Source organism: Stegostoma tigrinum, chromosome 20 (genome assembly GCF_030684315.1).
Source record: "Stegostoma tigrinum isolate sSteTig4 chromosome 20, sSteTig4.hap1, whole genome shotgun sequence".
Classification (NCBI taxonomy): Eukaryota; Metazoa; Chordata; class Chondrichthyes; order Orectolobiformes; family Stegostomatidae; genus Stegostoma; species Stegostoma tigrinum.
The window spans coordinates 38601213-38626276 of record NC_081373.1 but is presented as its reverse complement, the minus strand read 5'-3'; the positions used below and the strand labels follow the sequence as shown (position 1 = coordinate 38626276).

The window sequence follows — 25064 nt, the reverse complement described above, 5'->3', positions numbered from 1 at the left end:
TCCATTACTGACAGCACCACCAGGAGCAGTGGTTGCTACCAATAAATATAGGGGCCTTCACCAGAGCTTCCAGTTGCCTGCTACTTCAACAAATCAACGTGCTGCCTGGCCAACATCTCTGTCTCAGGCGTGCCACAATACTCCAGCAAAGCTCTGCGCAAGCTGAAAGAACACCACCTCATTGTGCACTTGGGAAGCCTGCAACCTTCTGGCCTCAAATATCGAGTTCAATAATTTTAGAGGCTGAGCACCTTCTCTCATGGCCTTACCTCAACCTCCAAACACCAGGCCTTGTCATCATAAGAGGCGCTACCACAACTATCCCATTGTTTGCCACTAATGGTCCCCATTAGCAGCTATTCATACTCCTAGGCTTACCATCACCCATTTCTTTGTCTGCCCAAACAGTTTTCTCTGCCTCTGGGCTCTACTGGCGTCTATCACTTATGCCTTCTCCCTCCCCCCCAACCCTTCTCTAGCATATGTATACCAACCTTTTCATCGCTACTATTTTTTCTGAAGCAGGGTCAGTGGTCCCAAAATGTCAACTCTGATTTCTCTCAACAGATGCTGCCGGAGCTGGTGAGTTTTCCCAGCAATTTTTGATTTTGTTTCTAATTTCCAGTATCCAGAGTTCTTTGCTTTTTTGTTTAGGCCCTCGCCGCTACTTTCCACAGTTTTTCAAGACACAGGTAAGTGGGACAGAATGGTAGTTTGAGGGAGGAGATCTCTGGATGAGAAGAAAGGGCAGTGACATTGACATTCACAGACTCTAATGCTTCCTAAGGCTGGATCTTTTGTTCAGGCCTTGAGTGACTATGACCATCTGACCCTCTGTTAGGCTGCTGGCAAACATGACAGGATTAACAGAATGAGGTGCTAGTTAAATCCCTGAGCCAGCATGAATCCTGGTATGCTGGGGGATTATTGCTGTCAAGTGGCTCATTAATGAGCCTGATTAGCTTCCTACTATCAGTTTCCCATGTTGGACCCATGCTACTCTTCACTAAATGTGGGCCATGTTTTCCACCACAAGGAGATGAATGTGCACCTTCCCAAGGAATTCTCCCAGTTCATCTGTCACCTTGCCTACTCCATCAGGTAGCCTGCAAAACAAAAATGCATGGGAGGTGGTGCTTTTGGCTACCACACCCCTAAACTCAATGAAGAAGTTTGTGAAGAAGAGAGACATCCTGTAAATGAAGAGGCCTCACAGACATGATCGAACAGAGAATGTGGTAGCAAAGAATCTTGGAGACTATTTCAAGAGTCAAGTCTTGAGCTGGATGCAACATCGCAAAAAATTCAATTAGCCTCACACAAATGGTCAAGGGTTAGTGAACGCATCCACAAATACCATGTCCAGTCAACTTTTTCAAAAGCCACTTGAGCCACTTCTCAAATCAATATATTCCAGTCATTTGGCTTGGAACAATCTTGATCAATCAGGAATCACTTCTAACGTTCATGTGCCTCACATCACCCTCACGCACTTAGCTATGTTGCACGCCTTGCCCCAACTGTGCAAACTTCAATCATGACAGGTATACATCACCTCCAAACTATAGACACCAAGACTTCCTGCATATCCTGACATCCAATAGGGAAATGGTGTGTTATCATTTTAATGTTCATTATTAATATTATTTTAATACCTAATCCATCATCTCACCTTCTATTTCCCCCTCATTCCACAGTTTCTTCTGATTATCAAGCTGTAGAAATGGTAGCATGCATCTCTAACTCACTTCCCACTCTTTCCCTTAACACAGCTTTACTGCTGATTCTTTATCTTACCAGAGGCACAATCTGGTCAGGCAGTGAAGGAACACCTAGGAAAGAGCAATGAAGATAAGACAGCATCATCACTTGGTTTCACAATCAGAGCCACCATCTTCAACTGACAGTGCACATACAGACATTAGATTAGAGGTAGGAATTGCACTGAACATGAGTTCACTGCAGTCAGAACAAGGGGAAAGGATGCACAGACTACCAGAGGGCCAAGATAAGGGATCTGCTGCAGAAGACTGAAGGTGACAACTTTGATCAAGAAGCCTACAGAAGATTTGCATGTAAAACAAAATAATCATTATATGAGGGTGCATGCAGTCAGTGTTGAGGAGCACTTTGGAGACCAGAACAAACCTTGCAGAATGCATTTCTCAAAGCTTGGAGAGTGCTCATTGCAACGTGAACATGGTGATCAACTCCACTCACACAAACACATGGACTCAAACATAAAGTGCCTCAGCATCTGAACTCTAATGTGAAAATTCCACTGTAGCGTAAGTAAAAGCCAGCCAATGTCTGACTACTGCAGTAAAAGCTTACACGGTGTTAAGCAAAGATAGCTTGTTGCTATGAGAGGTCAAATTGCAGCCATTACAGCCATGCATACAGGACTTTGCAAGTTGTCACAACAATCTTCCACACAAATTACTAGGTTTGCTAAGCTGTGGCCGCAGAGAAGGGCAATGATTCTGCGGAGCTGAAGTGAGCTATCCACTCTCAAGATGGCTCCACTGCCACTTCATCAATACTCTTCCTTGTTGTTACCTGTCAAGGCCATCCTACAAATGAATTTGCAATATACTCCGCCAAAGTCCAACAACCTTCTCGGCCATGTTTCAGCCATTGGGGTGGCACTGTGAAGGAGCACTAGCACAGCCTAAGCACATCAATGCCAAGCTTTAAAGTAACACATTAATGCCATTAGTTTGTTTTGTATTTAACATGACATGCTGTGATTTGTAAATTTGGTTCATTTGTGTTGGCATTTATTTTTGCATTATGGCCAAACGGGCACAGTCAGTGATCCAGTGAACATAAGCTAGGAGATTACTGGTGTATGGACATACAAAGATTAGTTCTTTGTGGATAGTCCAGAAAGAAAGGAACTGTTTCAGTTGACATCTCCCTCCCTCCTCCTTGCTGACCATAAAGCAAGGCAGGGACTGACCCATTATGATAGTGAGATCGAGCAAAATGCAGCAAATCAGCATCAGTCTTGATGCCCGTACTTCCAAGTGGGGCTCTACTGGACGAAGTCAGGCAGAGATGTCACATTTCAAGTGGCAGCACGGTGTTCGCCATTAGCCTGCTCTGTATTTGTGCATGGGTTGCGCTCCAGCATTGACAGCCACACAGTCAGTGGATAACCCTCATATGCAATCCCTGGGCAGCACTCACAGTGTCCAAACTGGTACCTTCCAGTCCAATTTGTCCTCTATGTAAGGACTAATTGTTGTCAATAGGACAACTCTGGCTGTTTCATTTCCCTTCTTAACCCAGGGATAGTGAAGACAACCAGAGCACCTGAGTTGTTGTTGAAATAAGAACATGAGATAGTGCACAATCAGCTAACCCCGTTTTAATGGATGATGGTGACATTGAGGATGCAATCACAAAGACTTACAAACGACTACATTACCAAGGAAGGGCTGATGTTGCCTTCTCAGCTGGTGGTAATTTTCAACAAATCAGATCCCAAAGTAAAACTTAGCTTGGCTGGCCATAAGATTTATTTTTGCAATTTGGTTTCTAAGAACAAGTCACTGAACATCTTCCTAAAAGGCTGTCAGTGTAACAAAAGAACAAACAATAAAATGAAAGCTATACATTTACTTTAGACAATTTGGAAAGACCTTTACACAGAAAAAGAAAAATTCAGTGTTTTTCTCCAGCAATATTCCGAATGGACATTCAACCCCAGTGAAATATCACTCTTTAAGTTCTTACTCAACTGACAAAATGATAAGCACTTCAGTCACTTTCTGCATATTCACCAGATGTGATTCGCTCCCCAGACACAGAGACAAATGCTAGTTTATTGGCTTTTCTTACTGAACTCTGTTTTATTCCAAGATAATAAAATGTGAGGCTGGATGAACACAGCAGGCCAAGCAGCATCTCAGGAGCACAAAAGCTGACGTTTCGGGCCTAGGCCCTTTTATTATCTTGGAATTCTCCAGCATCTGCAGTTCCCATTATCTCTGTTTTATTCCAGTTACTTTGATGACTTTTAGACTGCTCAACAGCACATCAGCTGTCGTGTATATTTCCTACTGAAATGAACCTGCCTCTGGTTTCTGGTCTGTCCATTGTTCACTTTCTAGGTTGTAAAAGCTCTTCTCAGTAAATTCTTCAACAATTATCAATAATTTAGCTTTTTAAGTCACATGATTTATTGGAACTACTGTTCTGAACCACTTCTTAATAAAAGTAAGTTTCTGATTCTTAAAAAGAACTAAGAACCTGTTTACTCAGCTTAGCACCCAAATTCCCAAAATAATTATCGTAATAACATATTATATACCTTCATCACACTAGCAACTGGTGAATGCTGAGAGCTGTAATGCAGCTGTACCTTCAAAATGACTTAACAATGGGAAGTAACAAATATTGTTTTTGGGCAATTATTTCAAAATTATGTTGCTTTATTAACAGTATTGTACAAAATAATACTATTATTGTGTCTAAAAGCTTTTTGATTAGAAATTGTTTGCCGGAATACAAATGACGCCTGGTGATTAAAATTTGATGATGTTTAGGAATTGTGAGAGGTAGAAGGAAGTACGGTTCATCAGGCAGAGGTTGATGCTCTCCACTACTCCACCTTGATTCTAACTTCCAGTTAAAATAGAGTCACAGAAATGTACAGCACAGAAACAGACCCTATGGCCCAACTCCACCATGCTCACCAGATATCTTAAACGAATCTAATTCCATTTGCCAACATTTGGCCTGTATCCCTCTAAACCCTTCCTATTCATATACCCATCCAGATGCCTTTTAAATATTGTAATTGTGCCAGCGTCCATCATTTCCTCTGGCAGCACATTCCATACATGTCCCACCCTCTGTGTGAAAAAGTTGCCCCTCTGCTTCCTTTTAAATCTTTCCTCTCTCAAGTTGAACCCTTTACTTTCTTGTTTTGGACTCCAAAAATGTCCACTACTATCATGTAATTAACTGACAATGGATTCATTGAGAACGTCTTACTCTATTAAGGTCCTGAGAGATCAGACCTGGAGATTAACTAGCCTTTTATGTAGATTGGAGATGGAGTTGAAGGGTGGCAAGGGACTTCTTTGGAAAAAAAAACAAAAGGGCAGGTTTCACAACACATTATGGAATTTCAACTCCTTGATAGGTTTCCTGCTCAAGAGCCAGCCTGATTGACAGGTTTGGATTGCAGTTAGGCAGGAAGCAATGTACAGTTGGACACAGGACAAAGCTGACACGATCTACAACCCCAAGAGGATCTAATCTCTGACGCCCTAGTGTCATGGTGGAGGTGGGGAGGCGGACTTCTAATTTTGGAGGAGAATGTTTGGTGAAAAGGGAAAAATATTCCTACTTTTTTGAACCATAAGCCGTGCTGTGAAGGCTCTCACCTTCTCCCCCAAGTCAGACCTTTCAACCTGGAGAAATAGGAGCAGATGCAGACCATTCTCCCCATCAAATCTGTTCTACCATTCAACAAGATCATGGGTGATCCTCTTATTCAACACCATTTCTCTGCATTATTCCCATATTCCTAGACAGCTTTGCTTCACTTAATTTGCTGGGTTTCATGAACAACCCAGTGTCCCAGTGTTAAATCTATAAAGAGGGATAACTCTGAGATGCCCAGTTTCATTAAAATGTTGACCTTGGCAACAATTGCCCTGACAGCTGGTTTGTTACTTGCTTTTAGTTTTATTGTTATAAATTCTAGGAGTGAACAGCTTGGAATTTTTGTTCAGAATTGCTTTTCAATTAATGTGAAATAGATCGATCCCACCCAAGTTTATGTGCTAAAATTCAGCAATTCCTTTATGATTTCTTTTTTCTCTGTATATTCATTGGATGAGGGCCTTGCTGGCTAGGCCAGCATTTATTACCCAGAGGGCAGTTCAGAGCCGGCCACTTTGGTGCAGGTCTGGAGTCACATTTAGGCCAGACGAGGTAAGGATGGCAGTTTCCTTCCCTAAAGGATATTAGCAACCCAGATGGACTCTTCCAGCAACAGATTCACAGCCATCATTGGACTCTTAGTTCCAGGTTTTAATTGGATTCAAATTATATCATCTATCGAGGCAGGATTCAAACTCAGGCCCCCAGAACATTACCTGGGTCTCTGAAATAACAGTCCAATCATAGTAATATTATGCTATCGCCTTCCCTATGATAGTTGTTAAGCGACCCATTTCAAAATATTTATCATTTCATGATTATTACTGTTAGTTCACTGTTTCACGTATAACAAAGTTGTGATATGCCACAATAATCCCACAAGGGGCCCTCGGTAAACATATTAGGTTGAAAAGTTCCAGTAATCCTTTCAAGTGGGTCAGAATGTGGTGGGACAGGACTTCAGCCCCTTTTTGCTGTTATTGTCAGTGGTGAGGGTCAGTTAAATATTTGCAACGTGCCTTGTGGCCTAGCAACAGAGGCACCTACCCTGCTCACAAACTCTGAAAGTGGCAGCCAAGATTAAGAATGACCCAAGAAAAACAGTTGGTTTTCCAAATTATTTAATTTCCCCTTCAGCAAGATAGAACAGCTAGGAGAAGTCATGATGTGACTAGTACTCATTTCAAACTGTGTGGAACATTCAGGGCTATATAGAATCTATGCATAAAGGGTGTGAATAGGTCAGAATGAGCAAAATCTTTGGGAAAGCCTAGGACATCTCATGCACATACCCCCAAAATCAGCAGTACAACAGGGATGGATCTAAAAAACTACACCTCGAAATTTAATCTGAAAAGTGAAAACTCTGCAAATTAGGATTTTCCCAGACTGTTTCCATTCCACTGGGATTATATCAGCAATCCATATTTCTCTAAATCAAGATCTCAAATTCTATTTTGTCCAAATTTATCACATTACAGAATGTCATGCAATTAGATTCTGATATTGTGCATTGTTTCTCCTCCGTAAATTAAGTTCCTAACAGGGAAAATTAAATACAAAATTTCAAATCTAATAAAATAAACCCATAGATGCATATCATGACATATCCTCTATATCAATAAGCAATTATAAAGGTAAACAGTATAAAAGAATTGGTATGCAAATACAGCACTTGTACTGCAGAAGATTTATCATTCATTCATGCTTGTGGTTTTCTCAGTTAGTCAATACAATCTTATTTTACAAGATAGTTTCCATACACCACTGCTTCCTATGGTGTATCATCATGTTATATAAAGAAGTCTTTCATGCTACACATTTGTCTGGATTTTCGGAATGTTCTCTACTATATGTTTACGAGTTATTGAATTAATTATTGTAATTGTCGAAAAGAAAGGGGGGGGGCACATTTCCCTAAATCTCTGAAACTACTGGGCAGTGGGGGAGGGGAGCAGAAGAATGTCGCAAGGCTAGATGGTCAATCCAAAAAACACCAGCGGAAAGCTAGATCTTTAAAGCTGCCTGTGTCTTTGCCTAGAAACTGAGTAGCTTTTCTTCCCGTATTCAGCTACCAGTTCTGGGAAAAGCCAAAAGGGAAACATTTAGATTGGAGAGGCTTTGAAATGTGGTGACAGGTGACTGATGAGCATCCATAAAATGACAAAGAATTGTTGTGTGCAGCCTGTGCATCACATAGCCTCTCCCTGGGAAACTAATTGCTTTGAATTGTTAATGGTAACATTATTTTTCTGGCAATCATTTCTTTAGAATACGCAAAATGAGCATGAAACAGTTCTTTTGACTAAACATAAAAGTTAAATGTCCCAATGTTGATCAAATTAACTTCAGCTATGTGACAATGGACTATATTTGTGAGACAATAATGGCAAGGACAAAGAGCTGCTTTATGCCAAGATTTCACAGTTGTAATGTAAAAATGTTGCAGTTGAACCAGGCCAGAGAACATTCAAAAGGCAAACAGAAGAGTACTGTCACTTTATAGAAATCTAGCTACACAGACCTGAATACACAGGACAATTTCAGGAAGTTTCAATAGTTGGCACATTGAAGTCAGCAATTATCCTGGGTTGCTCTGTTATTAGAAGTATGATGCAGAATGAAACAAGTGCAGAGCAAAGGTACAGGTGAATCAGAAATCTCAAGTTCATAATCCCCGCTTCAGTGGTACCAGTAGTCAACCATCTTAAATGGTTTTAAACTAAAAGGCTCAGCTGAGCCAATGTTCAAGAGCTCAACAGCAAGAAATAGAATAATTTAGGTTCCCAAGTTGTCCAGGCATTACATTGTTGTGATATCCCCTATAGAAATCTGCCTAAATTACCTCTTCTAAAACTGCTTACACATACACCACTAGCAGGAAGAACTTTGGTGCTAAAACAGTGCTTTACGATAGTTGAAAGGATTGAGAGAAGACAATCACTCCTTTCTGAATAGGGTTAAAGCTGCCATAGTTCGTGCAGATAAGTAATTCAAAAGCCCAGCTTGAAACTTCTCTTGTGTGATTATCTGACATCACATAGCTACAGTAGCTCAGCTGGAAATGTAGATCTACACAGCTTTTAAGAGAGATTAAAACTGAAAAAGAGGTTTACACCATAGATGGTCTCACTTTCTCTTTCCTACTGTTGGCGGGAGTAATAATAAACAATGGCCAAAGATGGTTCCCAAAACCTCTGAATGGCTACACTGTTGGTGGCAGGATTCATTCAAACTGAGCCCAGTGTATTGTCCCCTCTATCAGTGGATCAGAATAGAGTTTGCTGGTGGCTGCCAAAAGGTTAGCTGCACTGATGAAAGGGGTTTCCCATTATTCACTGCTCTACAGAGCTTTCCTATTATGTCTCCCTGCCACCGTTCATGATGGAGGTCCGGATCCGCGGCTGGATGATCAGTCAGAATAATTGATTTGTGCAAATGAAGCCCACAATAGTCGCGCAACATAAAATCTACTTTCTCCAAAGACAAATGATTTTGCCAGATCTGGTGCTGTCACATTCTAATGATATACATTATAAAACTCCTGACCCAAAAGTGAAAAATACTACAAACCTCCGAGTACATTGTGGGAGGTCCTAAATGGGGAGTCATTTGTTAAAAGGAGACAGCACCATCGTCTAAACTTCTTTAGCCTGTCAATTAATCTTTTGCAATTCTTTCACAATTTTGGTCAGACACTTGGAAATGCTTCCAAATATAGTTCTGATATGGATACTTCTACTCTCAAGAAGTATGAGAGGATTGTCCCTCTGACTCAATTACCACTTGATTACTGGAGAGTTCTGTATAATTTACACCACAGTTTTATGCTGCACAATTGACATTAATGCAATGCAATCAATTGCACAGCACCACATGCGAACCTTATGATTTCAGAACTTTTCATTAGTGCAGTGATGATCTCTCACCACAGCACATCAACAGGAGATAGAATATTACACCTTTCAAATGGGAAATAAAGTTTAAAAAGCACTGAGGACTTTTAAACATGGTTTAATTCCCTTTGGTTGAAAAAGAATGATTATCAGATCAGCTCATTCCTATTACTGAATACAGACAGAAGTAAGGCAGCAGACTTGTAAACTCATGTTCAATTGCTCTTAGATGTGTCTCTGCTTCTCCCAATGTAAGCACTCTGAATATGCAACATTGAGGCCCATGTAACTTTTTCAAAACTACTCCATTTATTACAACAGTGTATATACAGGAGAATCTGGAATAAAGTTTCCTATTTCCTGCCTTATATATAACTTATTTCACTAAATATATAAAAAAAGTACATTTAGCGACATCAAATAGGATGTTTTAAACTATTTAATCATTACTATTCATTAAACCATTTTTTAAAAATTCAATTTTCTCCATTTGACAGGTACAGAGCAATCAAGCAATTAAATTTGAATGGTTTCATTTCTGTTCTTGCCAAGTGTTAATCTTAATACTGCTATATTTATGTGTAAATACTAATTAAAATTCTATATGATCAATTGGATCCAATGATAGTGATACTTTGGTAGTGGAGGTCAGTTACCAGGATGTACATGGAAACTTCAATCCTCTGCTTCCCCAGGTATCTGTCCCACCTGGGAGACAATCCACTTCGTGACCTGCTATTGTTCTTCCCTGTTTTGTGGGTGGGCTATCTCTGGCTGTTCTTGGGATCAAATAATAGATTTTTCCTTTCCCTCAGTTCTGGCCTTGTTGAGACAGCCAGAGAATAAAGAGATACCAGAGTCAAATGCCCAAGTTAAAAATTTATTCCAGAGAATTGTTTTGTGGACAATCTTGACTCACACTGTTTCCAACGAAAATCCACCCAAGTAATCTTTAAAGTAGTTTCCACCATGGCTCAGTTGGTTGCATTCTTGCCTCTGAGTCATAGAATTCCATTTTCAAGATCACTCCAGGACTTAAGCACAAGATCAAGACTGATGCTCCAGTGAACTATTGAGAGAATGCTGTACTGGCAGAATTACAGTATTTTCAGATGAGTTCTTCAAGCTGATGTCTGTCAGTGTTCTCTCTCAGCTGGATGTAAAAGACTTCATGACATCATTCTGAAGAAAAGCAAGAGAGCTGTCTCCGCTGCCCCAGACTATATTTATCTCTCAATCAACATCACTAGAATAATTACAGAAAACTTTATATTAACAGGCACCGATGAGACCAGGAGTATGCCAGTTGATCAAGTATTTGGATCATCAACAGGTCCAGATAATCAATGTAAAAGTGCACACGAAGTGGTAGAAATATAATTCAGGGGGTTGCACCACTGTTATACTTCAGTTATATCATAAATCACTTAAATAATAATGCAACTTTGCCTTAAGTAAAACCTACCAACTGACAGCCTTCTCACTTGCACCCTCAACTGATTCCTCAGACATCGCAGTAGATCGAGGTATTTCATACAGCCATAGAGTTATGCAGCATGGAAAAAGACCCTTTGGTCCGACACATTTGCGCAGATCAGATGTCCTAAATAATTGAGTCCCATTTTCCAGTGTTTGGTCCATATCCCTCTAAACCTTTCTTATTAATGTTCCTATTCAGATGTCGGTTAAATGTTAACTGCATCCGCCTCCACCACCTCCCTCTGCAGCTTGTTCCATACATGCACTGCCCTCTGTGTGAAAACTTGGCCCTCAAGTCCCTTTTAAAACTTTCCCCTCTGACTTTAAACTTTGACCTCTAGGTTTGGATGCTCCTACCTTGGGGAAAAGACCTTGGTTATTGGAGGTGAAACTGACTTGAAATTGAATCATCTGTTGATATTCTATGTAGCCATTCAATTGAATAACAAATGCATTTACATTGAGGTAAATACATTACAAACTATAATAATTGGACAAAATAATAAAATTATTAGCATGGCAGTTAAGAAGGTGCCAGCTAAAACAAAGTTTGCTGCATTTGGTCACTATCACATTGCTGTTTTTGGGAACTTCAGACATATCAAATTGCTGCCACATTTTTTACATTATGTAAGTGACTATACTTCATAAGTTTCCTTCAGTGCTTTGAGATATCAGACGCCTGTGAAGTGTGCTGGCTTAATACAAGTAATTTTTTTCTTGACATGGTTGCATTAAATATAATTTATTGACAAGGAAGGCAAAAAGTCCCAAACAAAAGTATAGACCTAATGGAGTGTGAATATTATTAGCTATAATGTTAGGACAAGTTTTCACATCAACTTAAATCCATAAACCAGTGAGATTGCTATCATTTCTACATCACAGCACTTGATTTGTGTTTGGGTTGTATAATATGTGCCTGTAGCAGTGCTATACATTTGAGACCTCCTTGTCAACATTGACTGTGTGCTTCAAAAGAAATACTGGATTAGAGCTGGGCTGCAGCATTTCAGGCTACACAGATCAGATGTGTATCAGATTTTGTATGACTTAATTTCAGGCTAAACACAAGCAGCGATAATAAAATGCACATAAGATAGTAATAAAGAATCCTTCTGACGGCAGCACTGTCCGTGCTAATTGAACTGACAATGCTGAATATCCAATCGCTACTTATGAACAAATGCTGGTTAGAAATGGATAGAATTACATTTGGTGAGTAGTTTTAATGTCAGTTGTATAATTATCACACTGATTGTAATTGCAGCTGCCTTCCTCTGTGTCATTTTAATTAGAAACAATCAGTGGTGTTGAAAACAGTTGTAGGGAATTCATGGTTATGAACTTATTAATATTAACAAAATAACAGCTTTTATTTCACCGAAGTTACCAATAGTTAACTCAACAGCACCAACATCAAGATAATACAAAAAGCAGGTTTTTGTTTTAAAATATCTGCATCTGCTGCTTTTAGGCACTGAAGCAGTATGTTTTGAAAAAAAAAACGACTGATGGATATAAATCTTAATAAAGCACAACATGGATCCAGTTTGTACCTCGGACACTAAAATAAGAAGCTGCAGGGATAATGGATGCACTGGTAGTAATATTTGAAAAAAACCCTTGGATTCTGGAAAAGTCCTAGATGAGTAGAAAACTGCCAATGTAACACCTTTTTTCAAAAGTGGACAGAAACATAAGCAAGTAGCTGTATGCCAGTTCCCTTAATATCTGTCATTAGGAAAATGTTAACGTCCATTATAAATGATGCAATATCAGAAACTTTAGGAATGCATAATATGATCAGCATGGCTTCATGAAGCAGAAATCATGCCTGACAAATTTGCTAGAGTTATTTGAGGAGGTCGCAAGCAGAATAGATAAAGTAGAACCAGCAGGTATAATATATTTGGATTTCCAAAAGGAATTTGATAAGATGCCACACATAAGGCTACCTAAGAGCTCATTATGTTGGGGCTAGACTTTTTAGCATGGCCAAGTGATAGAAGACAAACAGCTGGGATAAAGGGGACATTTTCAGAATGGCAATTAGTTTATTAGTGGAGATCAGTGCTGGGGTGAAATTATTTATTAAGTATATTAACGAGATGGACAGGGAAATAAAAATACTATAGCTAAGTTTGTGAATTACACAAAATAAATAGGGAGGCAAGTGGTTTAATAACACAAAGAGCTACAGAGGGGTACAGGCAAGTGGGCAAAATCTTGGCAGAAGAAACATGATGGAAGAAAATGTGAAGTTATGTACTTTGGCAGGAGGAATAGAGGAGCGGAATATTCTTTAAATTCTGGGAGCTGCAGAACATGGGTCTTGGGGGTCTGTGTGCATGAATCATGATCAAGTCTGAATCTAGATTCTATTTTAATGCATCAGTACAAGCAGCCTTGGCCATTCCTTGTGGTTTACAACTTCCACATTCTACCCATTCTCTGGACAAAGAGGTTTCTCCTTACTAATGATTTGAAATAAAACCTATTTTCTATCTCTAAATCCACTCACTCTCAATTCCTTTCATCTCACAAGTTTCTGAGTGTGGTTTTAAGGGGAATATTTCCTGTTGATCTTAAAGTGGATGGAAATCATTCTTAGTAATAATGTTTTGAGATGGGACAATGAGGCATAAATACATCAGTTGTGGCAATCAACAATCTAGTCCATTTGGTTTGAATGTACTCCTTCAAGTTCTGCAGCTTTCAAAATTGTGTGCATTTGTTTTGTATTAAAACCTAATACTTTAACACAATTCAATCGTAAAATTCTTGTGAACAAAAAATGATCAGAAGTCCTGAAAGTCATATATGTAGCTGTTCATCAAGTCAGGGAGTATTGATTTCCAGCTCTAGTAGCCCAGCCTCAATGAGTTTGTGGGGGGAGAGCTCCAGATTTCTACAGCCCATTCTATGAAAGAGATGTTTCCACCTTTTACCTCTGTACAGCCTAGCACGAATTTTGCACTCCGTTGCCAACTCGACTCCTCCCCAGTCACACAAGAATGCTTTAATCAACAACACAGCATTTTTATTGCAGATTGCACATCTGGAAGATGCCTGACTGACAGATTTGTTTCCTTGGGGGTAAGGGGACTGACACCTGAATACAAAAATGTTTTGATTCAAGGTAGGGTAAAGTGGAGAATAGTCATGGATAAGCAGAAACAGTTCTGCTGCTCTTGGCCCACAAGCACTGCTATGAAGGAACTCATTTCTTCCTGAAGGTATCTCCACAGAAATATTCTGTCAGATTTTCTCAGGCCCGGGTTGAACCTGTTAAGCAGGTTAGATTTAAGGCACTGGCCTCATAAAACGCGTATTAAAATTGCCAACTCTGTCCTGATTCTATTAAACCGAGAGCTGCTTACATAAAATTCAGGTTAGGGTCAAATTTGATATTTTTATAGTTTTGAGACCTTAGTTAATTGCAATTGCCCATATGACACATGAATTTTTGTGTCAGTTTGTACAAGAAATCCCGGAACAAAGAGAAAACTGGTTGCAAATAGATCTAAATGATAACTAATCAATTGCGCCATGAACAATTTTAGTTCAATACGCATGTATAGTTGTCACTAGTTGGGGTCAACATTGCACATGGCTTGATATGCTTTAACAGCAGTTCAAACAGTGCTTTTAGTTGAGTCAATTTCCTACAAATGGAGGCAATACTCACCATGTTGTTCAATAACAGTGAAAGTGATCTATAATCACCTTAACTTGCAGAACAGTTTCACTCAATTTGTTTGGGGAAATTTCAATCCATATAATTATGAAATGGGCATGAAAACAGAAATTACTGATAAAACTCAGCAGATCTGGCAGCATCTGTGCAGAGAAAGCAGAGTTAACATTTTGAGTCCAGTCGCCGTTCCTCAGTACACGGATATGAAATGGATGCTTTTGGAGCTGATAGTGGGAGCGAAAGAGACAAGAGAAAAGAAAAACTTGCATTTATACAATGCACTTCATGTCAACCAGATGTCTCAAAGTACCTAATAAACTATGAGGTAAGTGCAGTTTTGAAACGCAGTCACTTTTGCAATGTGGAAATGAGGAGCTAATTTATACTCTGTAAATTCCCACAAGTAGCAGTGTGATAATAATTAGCCAAACTGATGAGTGGTAAATATTAGGCAGGATGCTGCGGATAACTCCCCTGCTCTTCATTGAAATAGTGCCACAGGTGGCACAGTGGCTCAGTGGTTAGCACTGCAGCCTCACAGTGGCAGGGACCCAGGTTCGATTCCGGCCTCGGGTGATTGTGGAGTTTGCATATTGTCTGCATGGGTTTCCTCTGGGTGCTCTGGTTTCCTCCCACAGTCCAAAGATGTGCGGGCTAGGTGGATTGGCCATGCCAAATTGCCCGTAATGTTCAGGGGTGTGTGGGTTATAGGGGGATGGGTCTGGGTGGGATGCTTCAAAGGGCCTGTTTCTACATTGTAGGTGATCTAATCTAATGACCTTTTACATCCAGCCAGGCACACAGATGGGGTCTTGGTTTAAGATATCACCTGAAAGGTGGCACCTTCAACAGTGCATTATTGGTTCAGTAATGGACTGGAGGATCAATCTTAGTTTTTGAAGTTAAGTTCTGGAGTCAGATTAATCTTAGGATCCTGTGATTTGGAGGCATGTGTGTGACCAACCGAATCATGGTGGCGGAAACATAAACAATATCAAGAAATAAAACAAATTAAGAGAAGAATGAGAATAAGAGAAGCTAAACAAAGCTGGGAACATCGCAGCATCCACTGTCAGAGGAGTGACCACCTACATACTACACTCTCAGAAATCTGAATGATAAACCCTCACAAGACACTAAAATGATCAAGTATCAATTTGGGGACTGGATTATGTTTTTGCAGCAGTAACATTATTCAAATTTGTCTATTGCTGGAACACAGGACTAAGATTGGCTCTTTAGAGAATGATTGGCCTCTTTGAGATTAAGTGCTGCAGATTAATCATATGAGTATAGTAATGAGCAGCAAGTCAATGCTTCCAAGTGGAAGTAAGATGGAGGGAGGTAATCTCCCTAATACCGTATAAAAGAGAAACAAATGAGAAATTTAGGATGCACAGACTATACTGAAAGGTCAGGAATTCTACAAGTACTTTGATATCATTAGTGCATCTAGCACCTTTCTATAATTCTTAGAAGAAGACATTGAAGAGAGTCAAGGAATGTGAAAGCATGGAACGGCAGAATTTAATGGCAAGGTCACATCAACAAGTCCCAATTTCAATTCCCAGCCAACAGCTGGTTGACAGTCTGCGATGTGAGGCTGCTGGCTACACCCGGCAGGGGGAAAGAGATAGAGAGGTCACAATCGGCAGAGTGATGGCTGATGATGACATCCAGGAAGCACACATGGTCCTCCTGGGCCTACAAGAATGGCAAGAAAAAATACTTAGCTTCTAGAAGGGGCAGCTATCATCTCAGTTTTGCCGCTGAGTTTTGGAAACTGAGCCTTTTTGAAGTTGCTCTTAGCCTGTGACCAGTTAAAGTTAAATTGGGCTCCCAATCAATTGGTAGGAGACAGATTTAATTGCATTAATGAGGTGCTCTGCATATCCAAACTGGAATTTGTGCACTTTATGCCTCACAGCCACAAAAAAACAGTGAGAGCTGTGCAGCTGCTGGGGTGGGGTTGCATCATGTATTTTCTGGGAATAAGCATGCCCTCCCAAAACGGTACATTTAAAATCAAAGCCTGCAATGCTACATGAATAAAATACGACTGATAAAGATTCTGGAGCAAATGCAAGCAACTCACAGAAGAAATTTAACAGGTTCTGATCAAAGAGGATATTAAATGCCAGTGTAAGCTCATTCATTTCACATTGTACAAAGAAACAACAGTAGGTATGCACAGTGTCAACCATACTTCATTATCATAGAGCTCCACAATAAAAGCAAATAACAAATTCTCAGCATCTTGTACGTGGAGACACATAAAGATAGAAATTTTCTTGCTTTTAATAAAAGCTTTGGATTATAAACCAGCTAAATGTCCCAATTTAACTACTACTAATAAACATCTAGTGCGAAGGCATTCATTGTTTAACCAGTATCGTCACCTGAGGTAGTCTAAAATCTCAAAAGCAAAATGGATAGAATGGATTTCAGAAATAGAATAATTCATTTAGAAAATATGTGGCAGAAATTAAACTGATCTTAACAGGGCCAGGACTGTCTAAAATTCTGCAAAGAAAACCTTTGGTAGGTTGTAGTCATGTTGGTCCTTTTTAAAACTGAGCCTTTTTGAAGTTGCTCTTAGCAAAAAAAAACTGTAGTCAAGCATCAAAGTTTTAAGGCAGCTGATATTATTAATTTTAACACAGTTCATTACTTTATGCTTATTGTCATTCTGCTCTGTTAAAATTAAAGCTGCCCCAACGGTATTCAGCTTTTTACTGGTTCATTTCCATATTTAGAAGGGGCACAGCTTAATTGTTTGCCAGACATAGTGAAGGTTAACAGAATAACCTGGAATTACTGCTCCTTCAAAAATACTTATGTTGTACTCACAGTGACTGTGTTTACTGCCACTACTACTACAGGGCAACACTCACCACTCAGGCAGGTCATAATGCCCATGGCAGCACTGCCAGAGACGCTCCAGATAACTTCCTGCAAAGTCTAGGACTATCCTTACCATTGAGTGATTCAAAGAAACAATAAAATGTGACATTTTTAAAGCATTTATCTAATATGCACACTTATAAATGTTATGTGATCTTATTGTGCCGGCCTAATATCTTAGCTCAGAATCAAAGTTTCACATGGCCAGTTAGAGCAGAGAGTCAAAAGATGGGATGGGATGGTGGGTCAATGGGGCATTGAAGCACTGAGAGAATGAGAATGTAGAGCAGCGAGACAGCAAGGCAATAGGCCACAGGACAGTGAGGCAGCAATTAGCAGACAGACAGGGAGTGGGACAGAGCGAGACAGAGCGGGGCAGAGAGAGACACAGCGGGACAACAAGCCATGGGGCAACAGGGCAGCAGACGGTGAGCTGACTGAGTCGTACAGTAGTGAACTAGAAGATAGGGCAGTGGAGGAACAATCGAGCAATGGAGTGGTGAGCTTATGGAGAAACGGTGCAATGGAGCAACCGTGCAGCAATGCAGTTGTGTAGCAAGCCAGTGCGTAAGTAAAATAGTAAAAGAGTGGCACAATGGAGACAAAAGCCAGTGGAGCAGCAGAGGAACAGGGCAATGGAGCAGCAGGCCAGAGGAGAAGTGGAGTGACAGTGCAATGAACTGGTGAAGCACCTCAGTGGCTGGGCAGCAGAGCAACAAGTAAAACAATGCATGTTAGGCACATGCTCAGGTGCCACATCAGCAGAGAGGATGCTGAGTTCTTGTTCCAGGTGGACATAAATGGTGTCAGCACCACTGACCCCTCCACTACACCCTGCATTGACAATACCATGATATACTGGGACTTCAGAAAGAAAGCTTGACAACAAAGCTTTAAGACCTCAGGTGGAACTTCCAATTATAGAGGAGCATGAGACAAGCAATGGCTTGATCTGTTGTACACTCTATTTGATTTTTGTACCCACTAAATCTGCTGAGTGTATGACAGGCAGTCAGTCCAATACAAGTCTGAAGATGTTGAACTACTTGCCCCTTGCAGCCTTTCAATTGGCAATTTGCTGATTATATATCACCAATACATTAAAAATTACGTCCAGTTAAAGGGACACTGTCTTCACGAAAAGTAGTTGGAACATCTGCTTTTTTGTTTTGATGAGGGGAAGAGGGTAAACATTATTTTCATCTCAAGGCATCATACACAGATAGAGCAATGATGAATTTCAATGCAATTTTCCTCATTATGCTATGTGCTTCTAATGAAGAACACATGCCGAATGCTTATTAGGAAGATGACATTCTTTGAGAGTAACTCCCAGTACTGGACCTGATCCAAACAATGGCACAAACCAAATAAAATAAAGACTTCTAGGTTCTGGCTATCACATCCAAGCAAATAATTTTATAAATTAAGAGGTCACCTGGTTTCAGTGCATAGAATGTAAAGTATTCATCCTTCTTACCTATCTAGTATGTAAGTGAGAGCTTTCTGTCGGGTTCCTGAGTAGACAGATGGGCTTGTTTCCCAAGCAATTAAATTGGAAGCATCATGGAAAAGATGAATGTTCACCAAGTCAAAGGCACTGTCAAGAAAATAACCATCACAGAAGTGAATCATCAGGCAAGTGCTCTTACGATCATGACAGAATTTAGAAAATGGTAGCATTGCATATCAAACTGCCATAATAGAAGCTTTACAAAGACATTTGTAGTTTGGAACGTTCCCTTTGCACATATGGAGATTAAATATTATGGTCAATAAAATAATAAAATTCTTTCAAAAATAATGCTCGCCCATTTTCCTTTACAAAATTCATATTTGCTTGCTAAGCATACTGCCTCTGTTGTTTTAATGGAGAATTGCTTTTAAACAATATACTGTAAGTAAACTCTGATATCTATCACTCCACAGATGGAACCTCATTATACCTGTCAGCTCACACCTTATATATTGAATGCTATTGTCATCTAATCCATGAAAACTAAACAATGCACCCCCATGCACATGGTTTTTGACAGCAGCTTCACAATACGAATAACACAATCATAAAAATATGCCATTTCATGCATTAGTTTATTAAGTGTTATTAAAAATCTGTAAAACCAAGCTTCATTATTTTAAGTGTTTTAAAGCCAGCATTTGGAAGCACTTGGAGAAGAAGGATTTATGAGATCTGAGGCAAAAGTTTTCATACAAAGAAAACGGGGAAATAAAATTGTTTTCACCTTGCAGAAGAAATGTCATTCATTAAGAAATCCCAACAGCTAAAAAGAATTCCTTTTAGTCTTTCATTTAATATCTTTCTATAGTTTATCAAGAGCACAGAATAACATTAACAGGAGCTCCAGATCTGAAAGATATTAACTGAATACCAAAGTTAAATGGTAGGGAGTACAAGTGTATTCCTCTTCAGGCCAGGTGAAGAACCTTAGAAAGAAAAATACTTAATCACATTACACTTTAACCACATGCAAATCTACTCAATATTGTGATCCAACGGTGATATTTGTGATAACACTGTAATGAAGACTGCTTCATCCATTCAGAGCTGATTATGAAATTGTAATGTGGGATAAGGGACTAGAGAATGATTAGACCTATAAACCTAATTGATGGATTTCTCTCCCTAGTGAATATTCTACAAAATTAACCAATAACACATTTTTAAACAAATTAAGATCAAATAAATGAGCATGGGGGCACCATTCTCACAAAGACACATTTAGGGCATGCATCGCATTGTGGGTAGCTCAACCCAGAGAAGGAAGCTACAAAATCCTTGACCCATTCAGACTTCATTCAGTTCAAATGAGGTGACAGTGAATGGACTACAATTGGCTTTGAGTCACTGGCACTGCTGCTGTGGGAAGAAGAAAATCAGGCTGATTAGGTCCTGGTGGCTACCCAGTTGTCCTTGCTGGAAAGCAGACATGAGTATATAATAGGCATAGTCCAGGATGGCCTACTGTGGCACGCTACTTACATGTGAGAAATTGACATGTAGCAAGCCATTATTTTTGCTAGACCTGTGGAAATAGGGATGCACCATTTCCCACAGTCTGCTGAGCCATTATGATCATGGCTGACCTTCGAGCTCAATATCCTAATCCCACTCTCCCCACCCATCCCTTAATGCCTTTAGCCACATCAGCTACATCTACCTCCTTCCTGAAAACATATAATATTGTGGCCGCAACCAATTTCTGTGGTAGTGGATTCTACAGGCTCACCACTCTCTGACTGAAGAAATTTTTTCCTCACCTTAGTACTGAAAGTTTATTCCCTATACTTAAACTATGACCTGGACTCCCCCGCTATCCTTCCTGAATCTAACCTGTCCTGTCCTGTTAGAATGTAACAGGTCTTATGAGATACCCCTTGTTCTTCTAAACTCCAGTGAATACAAACCTAACTGACTCAATCTTTCCTCATATGTCAGTCCTCTCATCTCAAGAATCAATTTGCTAAACCATCCCTGCACTCCCTCTATATTAAGAATATCCTTCCTCAGATAAGGCGGCCAAAATGGCACATAACATTCTTGGTCAAGTTTATCATCAGGATTGCAAGCTGTTGCCCATCCTTTGGGCAACTTGCAATGCAATGTCAGAGACCTTTATTAGGCAGCCACATAACAAGGGCTTATTGTCACACAATTCCACATGTGGCAAGGTAACAATACCTCTTCCCCCAACGACAGTAATGAGCCTGTGAAGGTTTCTGAAGAAGGGTCTAGGCCCGAAACATCAGCTTTCCTGCTCCTCTGACGCTGCTTGGCCTGCTGTGTTCATCCACCTCTACACCTTGTGATCTTAGATTCTCCAGCATTTGCAGTTCCTACTATCTAATGAACCTGTGTAGCTGTCATAACTATATGGTTTTTCTTCTGCCTTCCCAAAAGTTCCCAAATTTATTGAATGCATTTCCAGAACGGGCCATGCTGGGACTCAAGCTCAGGAGTTCGATCTTCTATTCCGGTTCCACAAATGCACACTTACTAATCTGGAATGTGTACTGGGGCTTGTCTCGACGTCAGGACCAAACATTAGTGGGAAATTACTGGAATTCCTGAAGAAAAGGGAATTAAGCATTCTCAGATGTTGACTCCAACTGATACCTGTTGATGTTACAAATAGAGATTGAGGCAGCTCCCTCAAAAGTCATTGTCTTTAAGAAAAGAAGAAAGAAGAAAGGAAGAGAATAAAGAAGAAAGAAACAGTTCAACACCATGAAAATTGTCCATTCCTTACAAGGTTAGATGATTGGGCCTCATAGGTGGTGGGCACTGTTATGGCTATAGCTCACTCATGTCCTGTGTCTCATCATACACAGATCTCATCACTAGTCCAGTGTTTAAGCTCAAGTTCATTAAATGATCAAAGCACAATGATGTGCGTTTGGATCATTGTGTTTTACCTCCTGATACTGTCCCATACAACTACTTGTTCTCATTGTCTTTTGGCCAAAGTTCTCAACGGCTTGTTCCCCTATCCCTGTAGGTGCATGACATCTCATATCATAGATCATAGAATCCCTACAGTGTAGAAACAGGCTGTTCAGCCCAACAAGTCCACACTGACCCTCAGTGCATCCCACCCAGACCCATCTCCCTATAACCCATTTAATCTACACATCCCTGAGCACTGTGGGCAATTTAGTATGCCCAATCCACCTAGCCTACACATCTTTGGTGGGAGGAAACCAGAGCATCTGGAGAAAATCCACATAGACACAGGGAAAATGTGCAAACTCCACATAGACAGTTGCCCGAGGTTGGAATTGAGCCCAGGTCCCTGGTGCTGTGAGGCAGCATGCTAACCAATGAGCCACCCTGCTGCTCTCTTCTTTTCTTTCTTCCTCTTCTAACAAAGCTTTTCATACCATGTTCAAAAGTTTTGGAACCGAGTCTCTTCCATGTTCTGCACTATTCATCTCAGATCAGACTCTCTTCAGCCATGACATTAGCCACAATGCAGACTCTATTTAAGGGGTGAAGGTTAACTTTCCATCATACTATCCAGGTCAAATGATTAATCTAGCATTGAACAGCACTGGTCTATCTGTTGTCAGTAATTAGACCACATTAGGAATGCTTGATAGTTTTGTACTGTTCAATCTTTCTGACATGGTCCAAGGAAATGACATAATGAGCCAAAAATGATAGACCTGTTACATTTAAGGAAGAACGAAAAGCAAGGAAGTTCTTTAAATCCAAAGTCTGTTCGGAAAACATACAGGAATTGAAACATGTTGCCAGCTTGAGAGACTCAGTGGCCTGAACAGTGCACTCTTCTCCTTATTTTAACAGAGGCCAGCATTGCTCCAACAATTTAGTGACCTCAGCAATGGGAAGGGGGTCACTTACTACCAGGAACTGAATCACCACTGATATCAATCGATATCAACAATACAGATAAGGCCTGGAATCAGTCTGAAGTGACACAAAATCACTTGAAACATACTCCAAAATCGCACAGAAGAAATATATAAATCACTGATATTAAAACAGGTAATGTTATTTTGTATTCTGCAACATCCTAGAACTATTTTATTCTTAAATGGAAAGTAGTAAAATATTATTTCAGGATTTATTTCTTTAGTAGCTTGTGTTATCTTACTCCAAGGATATAGGTCAGTCCGATACATTGGGACTATCTGGAAACAGTTACAGATGGCCTTCAGAACTCTATTGCCCTTCTCAGGATGAATACGTTTATATCACAAAAGAGGAAAAGCTTACTGTAGTAGCAGTGCACTTGGCTCAGGGGTAATAAGAAAATCATGAGGCAAACCAACTGCCATCAGGTAATCTCATTATCTGGGTCATAAATTCTTCTTACCCTTATTATTTTTATTAGCAGCGACAATTTTTTAAATCCAAATTTACCACCTTATCTTCACATCCCTCAATATCTCAACTTCTCAACAAAGTATCTCCAGCTTAAAGATTATTCCATAACTCAGGAAATCCCACTGTCCTTTCTTGAAGAAGAAGTATCACTGATGAAAAGCAGCCTCAAGATATCTTGGCACTATAGCACTGTTAATGGTCCAGATCATTTCTCTGGTTATCAGTGGAAGAAATCTTCATGGATGGTCAGAAAAAAAGGGTTATGCTAAAAAGTTCTAACTTGATATTTTCATATATATTCTGTCTTATTAAGAGACAGATAAACTAAAATATAAATTGTTGGATGAAAATACCGTAGTATAATATAAAATAACAGCAAGGTTGATGGATTAACCCTTTCAAATATAAATGCATTTCCAAGGACATAAGGTGTGGCAGATGACAGTGCAGTGACTGACAATGGTCAAAATATCAAATCACAACTCTACCTGTTTTGTACTTCTACTGCTACTAAATTAATTGCAAATTAATGTAAAAGTTAAAATCAAAAGGACTGGAACATACCAATCAGTGACACTCCATCGTGTTCTGATGAAGCCTTTTCTGGACCACTTACACTATTAATACAAAACAAAGGAAGATGTCAATTTTACATTGTAAGGAGGAACAAAGTACAATTTTCACAATGTGGCAAACAGAGTCTGAACATCAAGCAAGAGCTTGCATCTCTTCCTAAGCAAATTCTGAACTATCAGATATTATACACGTCATTTATAACACAAGCACAGTGGAAGACTATCAAAATGCAGCAGAAAATTACTGAACCTGAAAAGAAAAGGCATTTGATTTATTTGTTTGGTAATAATTTATCTTTGGTTATAAATCACTGTAATCACGCTCAGTTCATTCCACTAGATGGAAGGAAAGTAACAGCTCAGTAAAGAAATTAATCACTCTTTGCTCACTACACTTAAGAGAAGATGCAACTGCAACATACCTCAATACAAATGTTCACACAAAACTGACAAGGAGAATGGGAGGCTTATATTGTACTGTCAGAATATTGTGCATTACTCCAGAGCTCTGCAGGATAGAATTTTAACCATGAAATTCACAGGCCTCTTGTCACCTGCCTCATAGCTGGTAGCAGTTAAAGGTCAATATTCAAACTATTCATAAATTTATTTATTTCAGAGAAATATAAATCGTAAGAGAGGCTGGAGATGTTTTTCAACCAGTAGCTAGGGAATGAGGAGCAAACCTGTACAGTCACTTAGTTCCACCGGTTGTGTGGTGCAAACATTTTCCTTTCGTGAAATTTCATTTTTAGTCCACCAACTTGTTAATAACTGGCTTTATAAGTGGATCAGGACTAGACACTAAATCTGCAATTAAATGAGTCCCATGTATATATTGCCAAAATATAGCTAATATAGTGGATGCCTGTGAAACTACATCAACCCCAGTAGCTCAAAAGATCAGTCTAACTGATGAGCCAGTATATCACAAGATAGCAATCCATGATGTGTGCTCGTATTCCTATGATCCACAGCGTGAACTGTACCGCTGATCAGTGGTGCTTGGCAAACACTGACACATTTAACAAAGGATTAAAAAGCTGCTGAACCTCCCACGCTGATGTGCCGGTGAGAATGTTAGCGCTTTAGAAGAATATGAGTGCTTTTACTATGCCATTGCTCTCGAATGAAAAGCGATACTTTGCATGGTGCACCGTTCAGATGTTCAGAGTACTGGTGACTGGACAGCAGCATTGCATTGAACATTGTTCACTCATTACCTTATGCTCAATCATCTA

The 25064-nt window shown here is 39.7% G+C and overlaps 1 protein-coding gene across 3 annotated transcripts in view; it reads right to left on the bottom strand.

The window, feature by feature from the left end:
- Nucleotides 1-25064, bottom strand: part of LOC125461849 (inositol polyphosphate-5-phosphatase A) — a 499445-nt gene that overhangs the window by 129267 nt on the left and 345114 nt on the right. For all 3 annotated transcript variants that reach the window (XM_048551135.2, XM_048551134.2, XM_059653108.1), the window contains exons 7-8: nucleotides 23813-23865; nucleotides 18860-18979 (exon numbers count right to left, since the gene is read on the bottom strand). In XM_048551135.2, coding sequence (XP_048407092.2) covers nucleotides 18860-18979; nucleotides 23813-23865 — 173 coding nt within the window. The remainder of the gene's footprint in view (nucleotides 1-18859; nucleotides 18980-23812; nucleotides 23866-25064) is intronic.